The 14,624-nt window shown below is 43.2% G+C and overlaps 1 protein-coding gene across 2 annotated transcripts in view; it reads right to left on the bottom strand.

The window, feature by feature from the left end:
- Positions 1-2,477: 2,477 nt before the first annotated feature.
- DNAJC6 (DnaJ heat shock protein family (Hsp40) member C6) overlaps positions 2,478-14,624 on the bottom strand; it is a 52,775-nt gene continuing 40,628 nt past the window's right edge. For both annotated transcript variants that reach the window (XM_074598361.1, XM_074598360.1), the window contains 7 exons: positions 13,043-13,195; positions 11,653-11,721; positions 10,756-10,890; positions 8,997-9,257; positions 8,480-8,625; positions 5,619-5,795; positions 2,478-4,709 (listed from right to left, as the gene is read on the bottom strand). In XM_074598361.1, coding sequence (XP_074454462.1) covers positions 4,608-4,709; positions 5,619-5,795; positions 8,480-8,625; positions 8,997-9,257; positions 10,756-10,890; positions 11,653-11,721; positions 13,043-13,195 — 1,043 coding nt within the window. In that variant the 3' untranslated portion in view covers positions 2,478-4,607. The remainder of the gene's footprint in view (positions 4,710-5,618; positions 5,796-8,479; positions 8,626-8,996; positions 9,258-10,755; positions 10,891-11,652; positions 11,722-13,042; positions 13,196-14,624) is intronic.

The raw sequence follows: 14,624 nt of genomic DNA, 5'->3' as shown, positions 1-14,624 counted from the left end.
AGCGGCCGCCAATGAGGAGAGACTCCCGGCGGCCCCGCCCTCATTCGGTCGCCATGGTTACAGGGCAGGGCCTCGCGGCCTCTAGTCAGGCCTCGGGGTGGGTGTTTAACATATATAGCCACAAACATACATATACATCGTTATATATAATGTATACGTGTGCACATACCTGTCTATACGTGCGCACAGGCATGATTTTAATACATAAGCACCCTTTTAAAGAGCCCCCGCCCATCAGTGGCAGCCAGTTTGCAGGCTGCTTCTGAAAACCCCTGTTTTCACCCCAAAAAATGGGCCCAGGCGCCTGTTTGTCTCATACAGTGCCATCTCAGCATGTGCATCAGCCACCCTTCTGCTAATCCGCACTGAGAAGGGCACGTCTTTTTTTAGAGGAGTATTTTTCAAACCTTAGATTTTTTGGGGGGGGACCCCATTTTTGTCCCAAGAATAGACTTTTTGGGGGCAATTTTGCAAAACACTTCAGATACACCTTCCCTAGGAAGATTTTCTTTAGATCTCTCCCAGCTCAGCCTATCAGCCCTTCTTGTTATTTCATACCTCGTCTAATACAGATTATTTTTTTTAATTTCATGATTAATTTTAATTACTTTAGAGCTGACAGACGACAGGCCAGGATGGCCTCCTAATTAAAACAGGAGTCTTAGGTAAATAAATGCTCCAAGTGAAAATTTTGTTTGGTGCCATGTTTGCCATCTTGCTCTGCTCTGGGTCTCTGAAACGCAATAACACGAGAACAGCAAGTGACAAACTGCTTTCAAAATGTCTCCATTTGGGAAAACCGACAACCTGTGAATTACCACATGACATTAATGACTGCTTTAAAGAGGCAATATTGATACCGGCCTAGTATCATGTGAGCTGGTGTATGATGTTAACCTTGTGGTCTGGTCACAATTTGTGAGCAGCAACGGAGCTCAGCATTTCTGGGCTTATTTTGAGGCCCCATGAACAGAAAATGAGATGGAGACACTTTCACTGTACGATCTCACACTGCAAAACCTTTGGCTGTCATCAACAAGCAAAAACCCCCTAGGAGTTTTAATACAAGCTTACATCTCTGACAGCAGGACCAAGCATACCCTCAGCAAGTTTGCTGATGACACCAAGTTGTGTGGAGCACTCAACACGCTGGAGGGAAGGGATGCCATCCAGAGGAACCTGGACAGGCTGGAGAAGTGGGCCCATACCAACATCATGAAGTCCAGCAAGGCCAAGTGCAAGGTCCTGCGTGTGGGTCAGGGCAATCCCAAGCACAAATCCAGGCTGGGTGGAGAATGGATGGAGAGCAGCCCTGAGGAGAAGGGCTTGGGGGTGTTGGTGGGTGAGAAGCTCAACACGAGTGGGCAACATGCGTTGGCAGCCCAGAAACCCCCTGCAGCCTGGGCTGCATCCCCAGCAGCGTGGGCAGCAGGGTCAGGGGGGGATTCTGCCCCTCTGCTCCGCTCTGGGAGACCCCCCTGCAGCGCTGCCTCCAGCCCTGGGGCACCAACAGCAGAAGGACACGGAGCTGTTGGAGCGGGGCCAGAGGAGGCCCCGGAGATGCTGGGAGGGCTGGAGCCTCTCTGCTGTAAGGACAGGCTGAGAGAGTTGGTGTTGTCCAGCATGGAGAAGAGAAGGCTTCAGGGAGACCTTTAGGTACTCGAAGGGTCTATAAGGTGGCCTACAAAAAAAGATGGGGAGGGACTTTTTTTACAAGAGCATATAGCAATAGAACACTTTAAACTGAAAGAGGGGAGACTGAGATGAGATGTGAGGCAAAAATTCTTTTCTGTGAGGGGGGTGAGCCCCTGGCCCAGGTTGCCCAGAGAAGCTGTGGCTGCCCCATCCCTGGAGGGGTTCAAGGCCAGGTTGGACGGGGCTTGGAGCAACCTGGGCTGGTGGGAGGTGTCCCTGCCCAGGGCAGGGGGGGTGGAACGAGATGATCTAGCCATTCTATGATCTTGGTACAGCTGCTGCTAATGTAAAGAGCTTTGTATCTCCAATACTGACTTAACTTGCTTCTACCTTTTGATTGTTTAGACAAGTTACCATCTTCTGTTTCAGCTGAAGGGCTTTTCTCTTAAGCATGAAAGGCTGCACCTTCTCCCATTACAAGTGTTGTATAAATGAAGCCCTTACTGTTCTTATAATCTGCTTGCAGTAATGGGAACTTGCTTTTTCATGTAGCTTGTTCACTCTTGAGGAAATAAGAGCTCTAGAAAAAAAAAAAAAAGTTGCCTCTAGAGCATGTCATTTATGGTTACCTTATGGTAACCTTATGATCCCACCCAACCCTGCACTAGAGCAACAGAGGTGTTAGTCATACATGTAAGACAGCGTAGACAAAAGAAGTTTCCATTAGAATACATGGATATGTTGTTTATGCAGCATTTGCAAACACATTACTCTGAACTGTATTTAAAGTAAGAAGGTAGAGGTTTTTTTCCCCCCACAAGCACAAAAGATACCTGAATACGTTAATTTGAGCTTTTTAATGTATATACAAATGTTTCAGACCAGTCACAATTTCATTGAGTATATACTGTATTTACAAAAATTACAGTAATTTAGTCAAACAGTAAACCTGAACATGGATAACCTCTGTCACTACCAGATATGACAAGAAAATTTTTTAGTTAACTATTTTGATATACATACATCCTAATACTTTCATGCATCCATAAAAACTTTAGGGATGGAAGTAGTCAAAGCTTAAGTGGGGTAGGGTTTCTTTTGGTAGATAAAGTTTAATAATGGATTTGTATTTTGTGAACATACGAGTATCCAGAGTTATGTGCCATGACAAACTCAATACAAAGCTAATGTAGTTTTCATTATTAAAAAAGTACATTATAGTAATGAGATCCTTTTTATTATATAGGCATAGGTCACAATATCTACAACTGTGAATGAGAAACAATAAACCAACAAACCACAGGAACATGATTCACATTCCAGTTATCTCTTTAAATAAGACAAGCACATACTGGATCAAAACATTAATAAATAACATCCAGTTTGTTACTATTATCTCAAGGTCTTTTATATAAAAGGAGACCTATGTGTTGGTTTCACATTTTCAATTAACGGTAGTAAATAATGGACCAATACAACAAAAGGATGACTTTTATACAGAAAGCAATGTACTTTGACACACTCTCTCTGCAGTAAAGGTTTTGCCACTTGAAAATGTAAGTGCAACAACAAGTGGATTGTCTTTAAAAACCACCAGCTTTAAAGACTTGCATCAGATAGCAACCTGTTCCTTAAGCAGTAAATACAAATGATTTCCTGCCCATCTTCTGAATATACCTGCCCCTTCAGAGCTCAAATACAGATACAACATGTTGGTAAATAAACGACTAGTTTTAGTTATTCTACAAAAGGAGAATGCCAGAATTCGGGGTGAAGAGCATAACTTGCTTTTTAACTAGGAAAGATGATTCGGCTTTAGCATCAGAGATACTTCCTTGTGATATTATTGCTTTGGTCCAATATAAACTTTTAAGATAATTGATTTGCACTGTGTTTACCTCAAAAATCAGACCTGGTCCACAGATGTCTACATGACAGCTTGTACACCCTGGTCTGAAAAGGTTGCATTCTGCCAAGAGCATTTGCCAAGTGCTCTGGAGCTGATAAAGGCATAGAGGTGATACAAGTGGGCTGGAAAAAGTCTTCGGAGGGGAAGTGTTACCTACAGACTGGGAAGTTTCTAAAACTTTGCAGCAGAGTTTTAGTTTGTTGATATTTCTTTCGCCCGATGGTTTCAAGCTATTGATGAGAACTTCATGGGAAACACAGGACATGCTCATTCTTCACTTCTACAAACATGAATTCACCCTTCCCCCCAATTCCCCATTCCCCCAGAACTGCTGTTTAACAAACAAACAAGGTGCTGTTTAACATCAATTACTTGTTGTTTGCTTTAAAAGACACTTGCTCCATAATGCTGAGGAATTTCTTCTGCACATTTCACTGCTGGACTGTGAGGTGAAGTACAGTATTAATGCGTAAAGCAGCAGTCAGCTGCCACACTCATCTAACCCAGGATGCAGCTTTGTCTCTACTCAGGCATACTAGACTATATGAGCAATTAAGCAGCAAATGGTGACTGTTAGAAGTGTGCCTAAACCACATCTGAGCACTTAGATTTGATAAAGTTTGATCCAAACCTAGGAAGAAAGCACATCGAAGTCTGGGCTTCACCACCAGTTATTGAACCCAACTGAAGTGTTGCCAGATCACACATCACAAAAAAAAAAGGAGGAAATTCACCAGCTACACCGTGTTGGAGACAGAACAATTCCACCTTTTCCCAGAGCGTGTTCTCTCTCACCCCACTTGAATCCAAAGAAGAATATAAAAGTTACAAGAAACTGTAACCCCATGGCTCTCATTTGGCAAGCCAAGTGGCTAGAGTTCCTCTGAGCTCAGGATTCTTGATACAAGTATAAGGAAACCTTTCTCTTGTTCGTGATAATTATTAAGCTCTTAGTTTTCTGGAACTTCTGAATTTCCAGCCAGAGTTTGGTTGATCTGTGACATTTGTGACAAGAGACTATATAAGCACTAGCACAGGTCTGGAGTGGAGACTGAGAAAATACCTAATACAAGGGTTTTTGTCCTTGGTTTTCAAATTCTGACCAGGCATCATTTAGCTCCATAAATATCATCTTTGCATATTGTTCATATGGCTGCCCAGTAGCCTGGAATAAAAACAGAAAGAGGGATATCACATCTACCAAATCAGACTACAAAGAGTGACATTTGAGCAGCTAGATTCTCAAGCAGTTGTCATTCACTTTCCACAAATGCTTTTCCCTTATTCTTTGACAAGAATAAGCTACTGTTGAGGGCTGCTTACCTTGCTTACAGGTAAAGAATTTCTTGTCTCTTTAACTCCTCTGCTTCTCAGGCTGCTAACTGCCCAAGTGTGATAAAGCACTGCAGTCCCATGGGCAAAAAGTTCTAACCTAGGCTTTGCAAGAGGCATTTTACCTGCACTGAACGGAAAAAAGTCTGCCACCTAACACAGTTCCTCAATAAAAGCAGCATTCCCTCAAGCCTCTGGGCAGCCCACATTTTCTCAAGCCCTGCCCACTGCCCCGAAAACCCTCAGGGCCTCCATTTCCTTAAAAGTGGAGGCCTCATCACCATCAGGTTTCCCAGATGGCATCATTGCACTCTGGTTGGCAAGTGTAAGCAGAAAGACCACAAGCCACAAGTTGGATATTCAGATAAAAATCAAACATCTAAAAATGAAAGAATCAGGTTAAGACCCTTGTCCTTTCATATGCCTTTACCACACCCTCAACTCCTTTAGCAGGCACAATATTCTGGATTGTTGTTCACCACCAGTATGGCTTAGAGTCAGAGCAAGGGTGACAAAAGCTGAAGATCTGAGTCTCTCTTGCTTGGAGCAGCGCGTACCAAGCACAGTCTTGGGGCTGGGAGTGGTTAGAGTTCTTTCTCACCTTTCAGAAACTGTCAAAATCTCAAACTACCACTTTTCTACAAAGCTGTTTGCACCAATAAATTAAGCAACTGCATGTAACACGTGATAATTAAGAAAACAGTGACAGTGCCTCAACGATTTGAAACTAGGAAAACCTTACCTTGTCAGGATGAACAACAAGCACTGCCCGCCGGTAGACCTTCTTCACTTGCTCTGGTGTGACAAGATCTGCCATACTAACAGGTTTCCACTTGGTCTCCCCTGCCCATAAGACTGTATGCATTGTGGACAGCAGGGCTCTTATATTTCTCTCCTTCCCTTCAATCCACTCCAGGACCTGGAGAGAATAATGCGAATCTCAACTTATGCCTTTACATTAGATATTCCAGTAGGAAAAAGTTTCTTCATTTGAATATCAATGACTCCAAGGAGCATCTTACGTTTCTTTCCAAGCTTTAGAAAACCTTCGGAAGATATTTCCCAGTCTCTTCTTTGCCTGTAATTTTTATACTACTGCTTGAAAGTTAAGCTCGAGCAACATCCCTGCTAAAAATACCAAGTCGGTAATGCTTATGAACAGTCATTAGATGGAATAGCCAAAAGATAAATGAAATGTTTAACTGCGTGGCTCTTTAGCAAGCTTAATGTCATGCCTAAAATAAGCTCAACTGGAACTTTGCTGTGGATGTCTCTTTTGTGCATGTCTAGAGTTACGTCTTCTGAATGTTGGCTTCAATACAAATCCTTTTAAGCTCTGAAGTCAGAAGCCTCAGTTCTCTCCATACGTCTACTTACTACCTGCAATCTAGTAGTCAAAGAAAGCAATAAGCAGCCCACTTTCCTAGATGTCATCCCCCTTAGTGGTTGCCATGCCAGTCGACAGCTGGGGAAGGGGCAGAGGAAAGGGAAGTAAACATGAAAACCAAAGCATAAATAGGTTTAACTGTTCCAGGCTGAAGAAGTCACTCAATGAAATTAAATGCATTGGAGCGAAGGGAATTGTATTGGGAAGGGAGAATCAGCTGGGTGCTTTGGGGTGGGGGAGAAATATTGTACATATTAAGTGGTACCACGTGAATTGCTGAGTTGTATGGCTTATGAATTGGGAAAAGTCTTGCCCGCTTCATGGCCCGACAGGTGTCCAGCTTGGTTACAAGCAGCTGACATTCGTGTCCAGCGTGGTTGCTGGCACACACTTTCCAAAGGTTAAAACCTTTCCACAAGATTAAAAAAAAAAAAAATTCACTTATTTTATTCTCTAGAAGTTTGCTTGGCTTTTGCTTGGGCTTTTCCTCTCAGCTCTGTATCCTTCTGTAATTGTAATTTGTGGCTTCATATTTCAAATGTAGAGTGGGACAGACTGAATTTCCTTCCCTTCATAATAGACCTGTAGTTCGTCAATTTATTGAGGGGAGATGAGAGAATTCCACAGCAGGCAAGATTAATGAGACAGAGGATTACTTCAATTAGCTGTGCCTGCTAATCAGGACTGGAGTGATGTAGGAGACCAGTAGCCCTGACAGTAACACTGAGCAAGCTGCGTCATTTGCCACAGTCTGGTTTAGGACAGAAATGTAATGTTGGAGTTTTAAATCTGTTCCAGCAGATGTTCACATCTCCAGGGAAGGCATGAGAATTTATTATATGATCAGACAGCAGGAAGTTCTCACTTTCTGTCCCAAGGCAATCTCATAATGAGGAGAGCATCCCTCATTTCACCAAAACCTGGGTTTGGCAGAAGGACTGGCAGAGATAGTCACTGCTCTTTTATCTGGTTTATTTGTAAGAAGCTATTTTGGAAGAGACATTTTACAAGCTTGCTACTTTTTCCAAGTAGTATCTCTCATTCTGACAAGATAGTGGAGATTCTTCCAGGTATTTCCCAACACCTGCAGTTTATGACTTCGTCTCCCTGCTGACACTAGCTCACTGCTGTCTGGGACGTGAATGGGGAGCACAGCAGTTTATGATGCTATCAAGTTTGGACACCAACTTTATGGAAAGCAAGCAGGAGAGACAGCACATGGTCCTTGGGATCCAGTGATGCTGTGGAGGATGCGCACCAGAGTAAGTGCCAGAACAGGGGGATAGCTTCTGGCACTAAATAGTCTGAAAGGTTTGCGCAGCTGCCTCTCACATGCAGAGGAGCTGGTGGCTTTCTGGGCGTTGTGGTTTTGGCCGGATTGGCCAATCAGAACAACAGATGGCCCTCACCCTCCTCTCTCCTCAGAGAGGAGAGGAAAAAATAAGGAGATTTACGAGTTTAGAAAAAGAACTAAACTACTTTAATGAAAATAATAATAAATAAGAAAATGTAAATAATAATAGAATAATAAAAGTTAAAGGAAAAAAGAATACAATATATACAAAACCGTATCCAGCTCCCAGGATGACGATCACGTCACCAGCAGACACAGGGAGAGTCCCAGACTGGAGTCAGCAATGGACAGGAGCTGAATTCTGGAACTAGAGTCAGGAATGCTCGGATGGGGATCAAAGGCAGACAAACAGACAGGGTCCTCCTCAGACATTGGCCATTGAAGAAAGAGTGAGCCAGAGCCCCCTTTGCCCCTTTGATCCCTCAGCTTTTATACTGAGCGTGATGCAGATGGGATGGAATACCCTGTTCAGCAGTTTTGGATGACCTGTCCTGTCCGCTCCTCCCTGCAGGTGGGACCCCTCTACGCTTCTCCGCTTCCAACCCTCTAACGGGGCAAGCAGCGCAGTTAGCTGGCCTTGGTTGTTACAGCAATAAGTCTAAGCAAGAGCCTCTGCGCATACCATTGCTTGGTATAATCAGGTCTTATCACTCAGAGTGAACAGTTTCTGAACAATATGCTGTTAATTTCAGACTTTAGTCAGTTAGAAGAGGCCCGGCTAAAAAGTAAAACTACAAATCAGAACATTGGTTCTGTTTTACCTCAAACCAGGACACGGCCAGCGTTTCAAGCAGCCTCCAGCATAATGAGAACAAAAGACACGTGGAATAGTTGTAAGAGCATAAACAAGAACATTGCTTACTTTTAGTTTTTCAGGGTCCATCTCCTTGGCCATTTCTTCTTTTCTCATCTCAGCTATTGTTTTGGGGCCCTTCTTGTCCTTGTGAGCATTAAAACCTTGACCAGATAATAGATCTTCGAAATCTGCAGACACTTTTGGTTTTGAATCTTGAAAAACCAAAATATTTGAAGTTGTTATCACAATACCGGTTTATTTAACAATGCTTTTCTACCCAAGCCACCCCCCGACACTTATCACTATAACAATCTCCCAGTGCTAATGAGCTTGTAGGTTCTCACAGAAGAGATGTAGGCTCATGCTGCCTTTGAATTATTATGATTGAAGTCCATTTGGAAATCCAGGATTTCCTAAATGCTAGCATGCTTTAGAGCCTAGGACAGGACAACTAGTGTTGAACTTTATATATCATCAAGCAATTAGCATGACTTACTAAGACCCTAACCTGATAGGGTGTTTGAGCATCAAAGCAATATTAGAAAGAGGCAACTTTTTGGATGCTGAACTCTGAAAAGCTTACCAACGTTAGCTGGTCCTTTTCCACGTTCGTTTTGTGCTCCTGGCATGGCTGAAAAACTCACGTTGTAGTTGGGCTTGTTCTGGGGAGAAGCATGAGGCATGCTTGGCTGGGCTTTAGGTTGTGCCTGCTGCCAGCCATAGCCAGCTCCTTGCTGCCAACTGCTGCCGCCCATGGGCTGGGGAGAGGGTTTCTGCGGTGAGGGGGGGAATCCTCCACCCATGCCAGTCGGCGTAGTCGGTTTACTGGCAAACGAAGGGCCACCTACAGAGTACAGGGACAGGAGTGACAGTGGGCATTAGCAAACAGGATACTGACATGCATTCTGAAAAGAGAACCTAAACAGAATCCCCCAGGCAGCTGGCTTCTATTTTCAGCCCTATTTTTGCAACATCAAGCAAAGCCCTTCAACTTTCCTGTCACTGCTCCGTAAGCTGCTTAGAAGACAGCGCTTGCTTTTGAAGATTGCACAGGCATTGGACTAGCAGCTCATTGGGGAAATGCAAGGAAAGCTATGTGCAGGTAACTGGGAACCACAGCTGGCACGTGCTATGGTGGCAACATCAGGTTAACGTATGTTGAAACAGCATCTCCTTGTGCCATGCTGATGTAATACTATCCCACAGAGTTGTGTGTTTCAGCACCTTATTACTGTAGGGGATGCTCCTCTGGCTTAGTTTGTGGCAGGAGATACGCAGCGTTAATGTTTTATTATTTGAGTCTAACCTCCACACTCAGCTTTGAGCTGAAGTGTGTCATGGAAACTGGATCAAGTGCTTTTGACTTAATCATGATCAACAAAGATGTGGTTAAATATCCTGTGGATGCCAAGTCATTTGTTTTTAAGCTCCGTAACTTTGCTACAGAATACATGTTTTAACAGCACCTCTGACATGAGTCTTGGCATACTTTTTATTTTGCTCCTGCAGAGCAGCCAGTGATCCAGCAGAGGGAACTGGGAAACTTAATTCCAGAACCATGCTGCTACTGACGCAAAGGAGAAAACAAACATCAGATAAAACCACAATGGCTTGCAAAGAGCTGAGGGCAGTGACAAAGGGAAGAAAAATCTATTTACCAGACTCAGAGAAGCCAACATGCTGGGCTTTAAGAAAAGCTTAAATAATTTGTCAGATCTGCCTTTTTAACACTGGGGTCAAGGGTTTGCCGATCAAATTCTGGAATTAAAAAAGGAGAGAAAATGCTTGTCTAAGCAGTCAAGCAAACAGTCCTTCGCAGCCAGGTGCGAATGAAAATGGGTTCAGACTCCACCTTTAGATAGTACTGTGAATTAGAGGCAGATTAGTGAGGTCACACAGGTTTCCTCACAAAGGACAAAGATGAATCACGGCTAGAAGGCAACAATTCCTCAAGGACCACAGTAGCTCTGAAGAGCCAAAGGCTGCTCCCAGGCACTGCTCCAAGGTCTGTAGCAACAGTTCTCCAATCGGAGTGAAACACAGAGCATCCTTAGCCAGGGACTGTTTAGACTTACGACATAGCGGTTACACTTTGCAATCCATATAGCCTACGAGGTCCGAACAAGTTGTTAGCAGTTTTCTTGATGGAGGATCAGTAAAAGCACAGATTTGTGAGAGCTTACAGAAAATCAGGCAGAAGAGAAAGCTTGAAAGCAGCACTGGCATGCAGGTAGGCTGAGAGGACCCAGAAGCTCTTTGTCACATATCAGGCTGTTCACCCTATCTCTCTAGAACAGAGCTGGTATTTTTTTATTTGGTTATTTTTAAATAAAGATACAAACCTGCTAAACTTGCTCCAAGAGTCCCCAGATCAGCAAATGGATCCAGTGTTTGGGGTTTAGCTTGATGAGTGGGAGTGCTATGGAGGGATCCTGTAGGACTGGTGGCAGCTGACTTACTTCCCACACCCAGGCCCCCTGAAAGCAGAAAAAAAGAAAAGAAAAAAAGGGATAAAAACTGAGGGGTTTTCTATTTTACATGAGCACAGCTCTTACCCAGTGCTCAGTCACATGATGCTAGAAGACTGCTGTTAAAATTAAGTGTACTATTGTCAGGTTCCTAAGCAGTCTCAGCTCAGCGTTGTCCCAGACTAGTTGCACACCCACTCACAATTAGACTCAGCAACAAGAATGTTCCCTAGACTGTCTGCGGTGACAGAATAATTATGACAAACAGATATATTTTAAGAACTAGAAGCCTTCAGGAAGCAACTTTTGGTAGGACATACATACTCTCCCAAGATGAAAAAGAATCATGCTATTATTTAGTGGCATCACAGGAACGCATAGCACTTCCCAGGTCCTTCTCATGGCTCTACACTGGAATGAAACACAACTATGTCCACCGTCACCGAGCACTTGTCTCACTTCAGGCCCTTCAGTTTGTCATGGAAAGAAACTCAGATTTTTTTTTTTTTTTTTTTTTTTAACAGAAAGTTTGGTAGCCTTTAGCCAGATCCTCACCTAGATGACTGGGAGACCAGGACAACAGGTACAGCATACCTGCTGCAGGTCAGATGAGACTAACTAAAATCCCGATTGAAGTTTTGTTGGATTAGCCAGAGTGCTAAGCAGCAGAAAGAGGGAACCTGTTCTCTGTAGCCCTTGGTAGCATTTTTCCTCTGCCTCTCCTCTCTTAAGAGTTTTTTGTTAAGCACCTTGAATTTTTATGATACATACCTGGTTTGCTGGGCCAGTCCCAACCACCGGAAACATCTGGTTGTATGGAAACCGTTGGCGTGCTAGAAGCTAAGCAGAATGATTACCTATAAATATCTCAAAGTAGTAGAGCAAGAACAACATAATCCAGCATCTAGGAAGAGCAGGGGGCAAGGAACAGGAGAGACAGTGTTGTTTTCACCTACCACTTGCCATTTAGAAGTGAACTTCTCCCCCACAAAGGACATTACAAATTTAACATTTCTGATCCCATACTATACAGAGGTAAGTGGGGAAGCGCACAGGTTTACAGTGTTCATTTGATGGTCGGCTTTTTATAAAAACCTTACCCACCAGAATAACACATGGGGTTTAATGTTTCTGAATATATCTCAACCTAAGGAAATATTCTACATGCAGAGGGTAAAGATGGAGCAAACACATACAGCAAAGAAACCCACACAGATGTAAACCAGAAAGGATACACACAATCCTTCCTTTAACCCTGTATCAAATAAAGTCTGTACATCTATGCAGTTCACCCTGCCAGCATTTCATTATCCACAGACACTAGCATTGTAATATAATACCTCATCATGCTGGGATACCATTTAAATTCCTTTCATTAGTGCAGCCAGCTCCAAGTGTGACCCAACCGTCTTATTCACAGAGTTAATATCCAATACCCGAGCTTGGCAAAGCAAGGACGCAAGCAGTGCCAGCAGCACACTAGTTCCCTCCTTTGTCATTCTGGCTTTCCAGTGAGACTGTTGCACCCACGGGACACGTGGTAGATGATCAGACACAAACAAATTCATATCTGAATGCGTTTCAGACAAGGTTACAATATTAATTTTTGGCACGGGGGTAGAAGAGGACAACTAATGAACCTTTCAAACAAAAAAAAAAAACCCAAACAGTCCAATAATAAAAAAGAAATCTTTCTCTTCAAATAAGAGTCAAATTCAACTGTGAATTTGGCCAGGATTACCATCAGATCTAAAGAAAGCAGATGCCTGTAACTAAAATCACCAAAGGACATGTGTTTTCTCTAGCAGGCTTAATATGCCATGCTCTATTTAGCTCAATTAGTGGTAGTTTGGTTCAAATGAGACCTCATAACCACAGGAATATGCAGGCAGACATTCTTCATGGTCTCTTTTTTTCAATGTATACAAATAGCTTATTAATTAAGTATAAGACTTGAGCAAAACTAGTCTCATCCTACCACATTTCAAATTATGAATATGCTTTAAGTCTAGAGACAAAGAGCTCTTTCCTGTTTAGTGGGGTTTCTGTGGTTTAGAGTCACTTCTTGGTAAGCACCAGTTTGTACTTAATGGCTCCATCACTATTTAAAAGCAGCATTTCATGTTTGCTTAAATACACTGGAAAAGCCTCATTTTCTTACCCATGTGAAAGGGATCGCTATGCACAGTTGGTGAAGGACTTCTTGTCGCTTGAAGGAAAGGATCACCAGGGACAGTCGATGAACCAAGGAAGGAACCCAGGAGGTCTGGACCAGTTTGCTTAGGGCTACTTCCAAATGGATCAAAGGCAGTGGCTGTAAAAACATATTTGAGAAAACTGAATCATTAACTCGTACAGTGAATGTGCTTCAGGGAAAAGACACTGGTGTGTGGAGAAGAAAACCTAATACCTGCAGCTACCAATTAGGAGTCGGTATGCGAGTGTGGGAGAGCAACTGGAAAGTATCAGTACCCCAGCCAAATTCTAGGGGACCCAGAGATCCACATCACTTGGTCATGGCAAAAACAGTTGTTGATCCCATCTATCTTTTCCAAAGAGAGGGGCTGAATTTAGGAGCAGTCAAAGTGAGTATTTAGATACTTAAACACTTCAGATGAAGTTTCAACTTGCACATGCCACCAATACATAAGTGGATGGTGAGGGACAGCCTGGAGCTTGGAGGTACCGCCCTGGTGCAATTCCTGCCTCCTCTCAAGAGCTGAATGCAGTCCAAGATGATTTTAGGCTGTCAAAGGTTACATATATGGAGGGTAAAAGGACAGTCTTTTAGAAATAGCTTTAGAAAATAACCAGTATCTTTCCTATATAGCATAACTTGTTACAAAAATCCAGTTCACTCTCAAACTCCATTTTTGATCAATTTGTTTAGCCTACTATCTCTCATGTGAAAAAAAAAAAAAAAAAAATCAACAACGAAACCCCTATGAAGTCACTCAAATTCCTACTTGCCAACAAGTTTAAGGTAAAGAGCATCCTGAACAAAGATGCAATATATACTCCTGTAAGGAAGATACAGTCCTGAGAATCTGTGCAGTGTGTTAATGATGCCACTCATTACTTGTGTTACTCATTGTTTAGGATACTTAATAAATTACTATCTTCGCTTATCTCGCAAGCTCTTATTCCTGCTTTCCTGGCTTGGGACAATTTAACTGAGAGATACTTTTTCTTTCTCTTTCAAGCACCAAGCTGGCTCTGCAAAGTTCGACAACAATATCCAAAGATCTTTTCCTGATACTGTTGCTGCACTTCCGCCTTGTGAGGTGCGTGCCCACACAACCTTCCCACCCCAGGTGAAAGCTCTCAGACTGAGCATACAGCAGCCACAGCAAGATGAACCTTCTCCAGATACAAGCGGCCCAATTTCTTCCACTGAAACTTGTGTTCTTCTCCCCTCTCCTGCCTCCGGTCCTCAGTCTCCTCCTCTTCCCTCTCTTTGCAAGTCTTGGTACAAGGAGATTGTAACTGCCCCTGTCCCTTTTGCTTCAAAAAACACCAAATGGCAAATCTGGTGTTTGAGCGTACTAGCAGACAGACCTCCCCAAGCCTGCAGGTTTTTATATTCTATCTGAGAAAGGAGGACTCAAGAAGAGTCTTCAGAAATTTGCTCCATGGCCATCCCATGGTAGGTGCTACTGGTGGCAGCCCCAGCCTCGCCCGAGCCTGTGCCTCCTTAACAAAGTGAGGAAATACCATTTCTGTACAAGAAAGTTGGCAGGTGT

The sequence above is a fragment of the Larus michahellis genome, chromosome 8 (assembly GCF_964199755.1).
Source record: "Larus michahellis chromosome 8, bLarMic1.1, whole genome shotgun sequence".
Taxonomy (NCBI): Eukaryota; Metazoa; Chordata; class Aves; order Charadriiformes; family Laridae; genus Larus; species Larus michahellis.
Note: the sequence above shows the minus strand (reverse complement) of the source record. Positions and strands in the feature narration are given on the sequence as shown.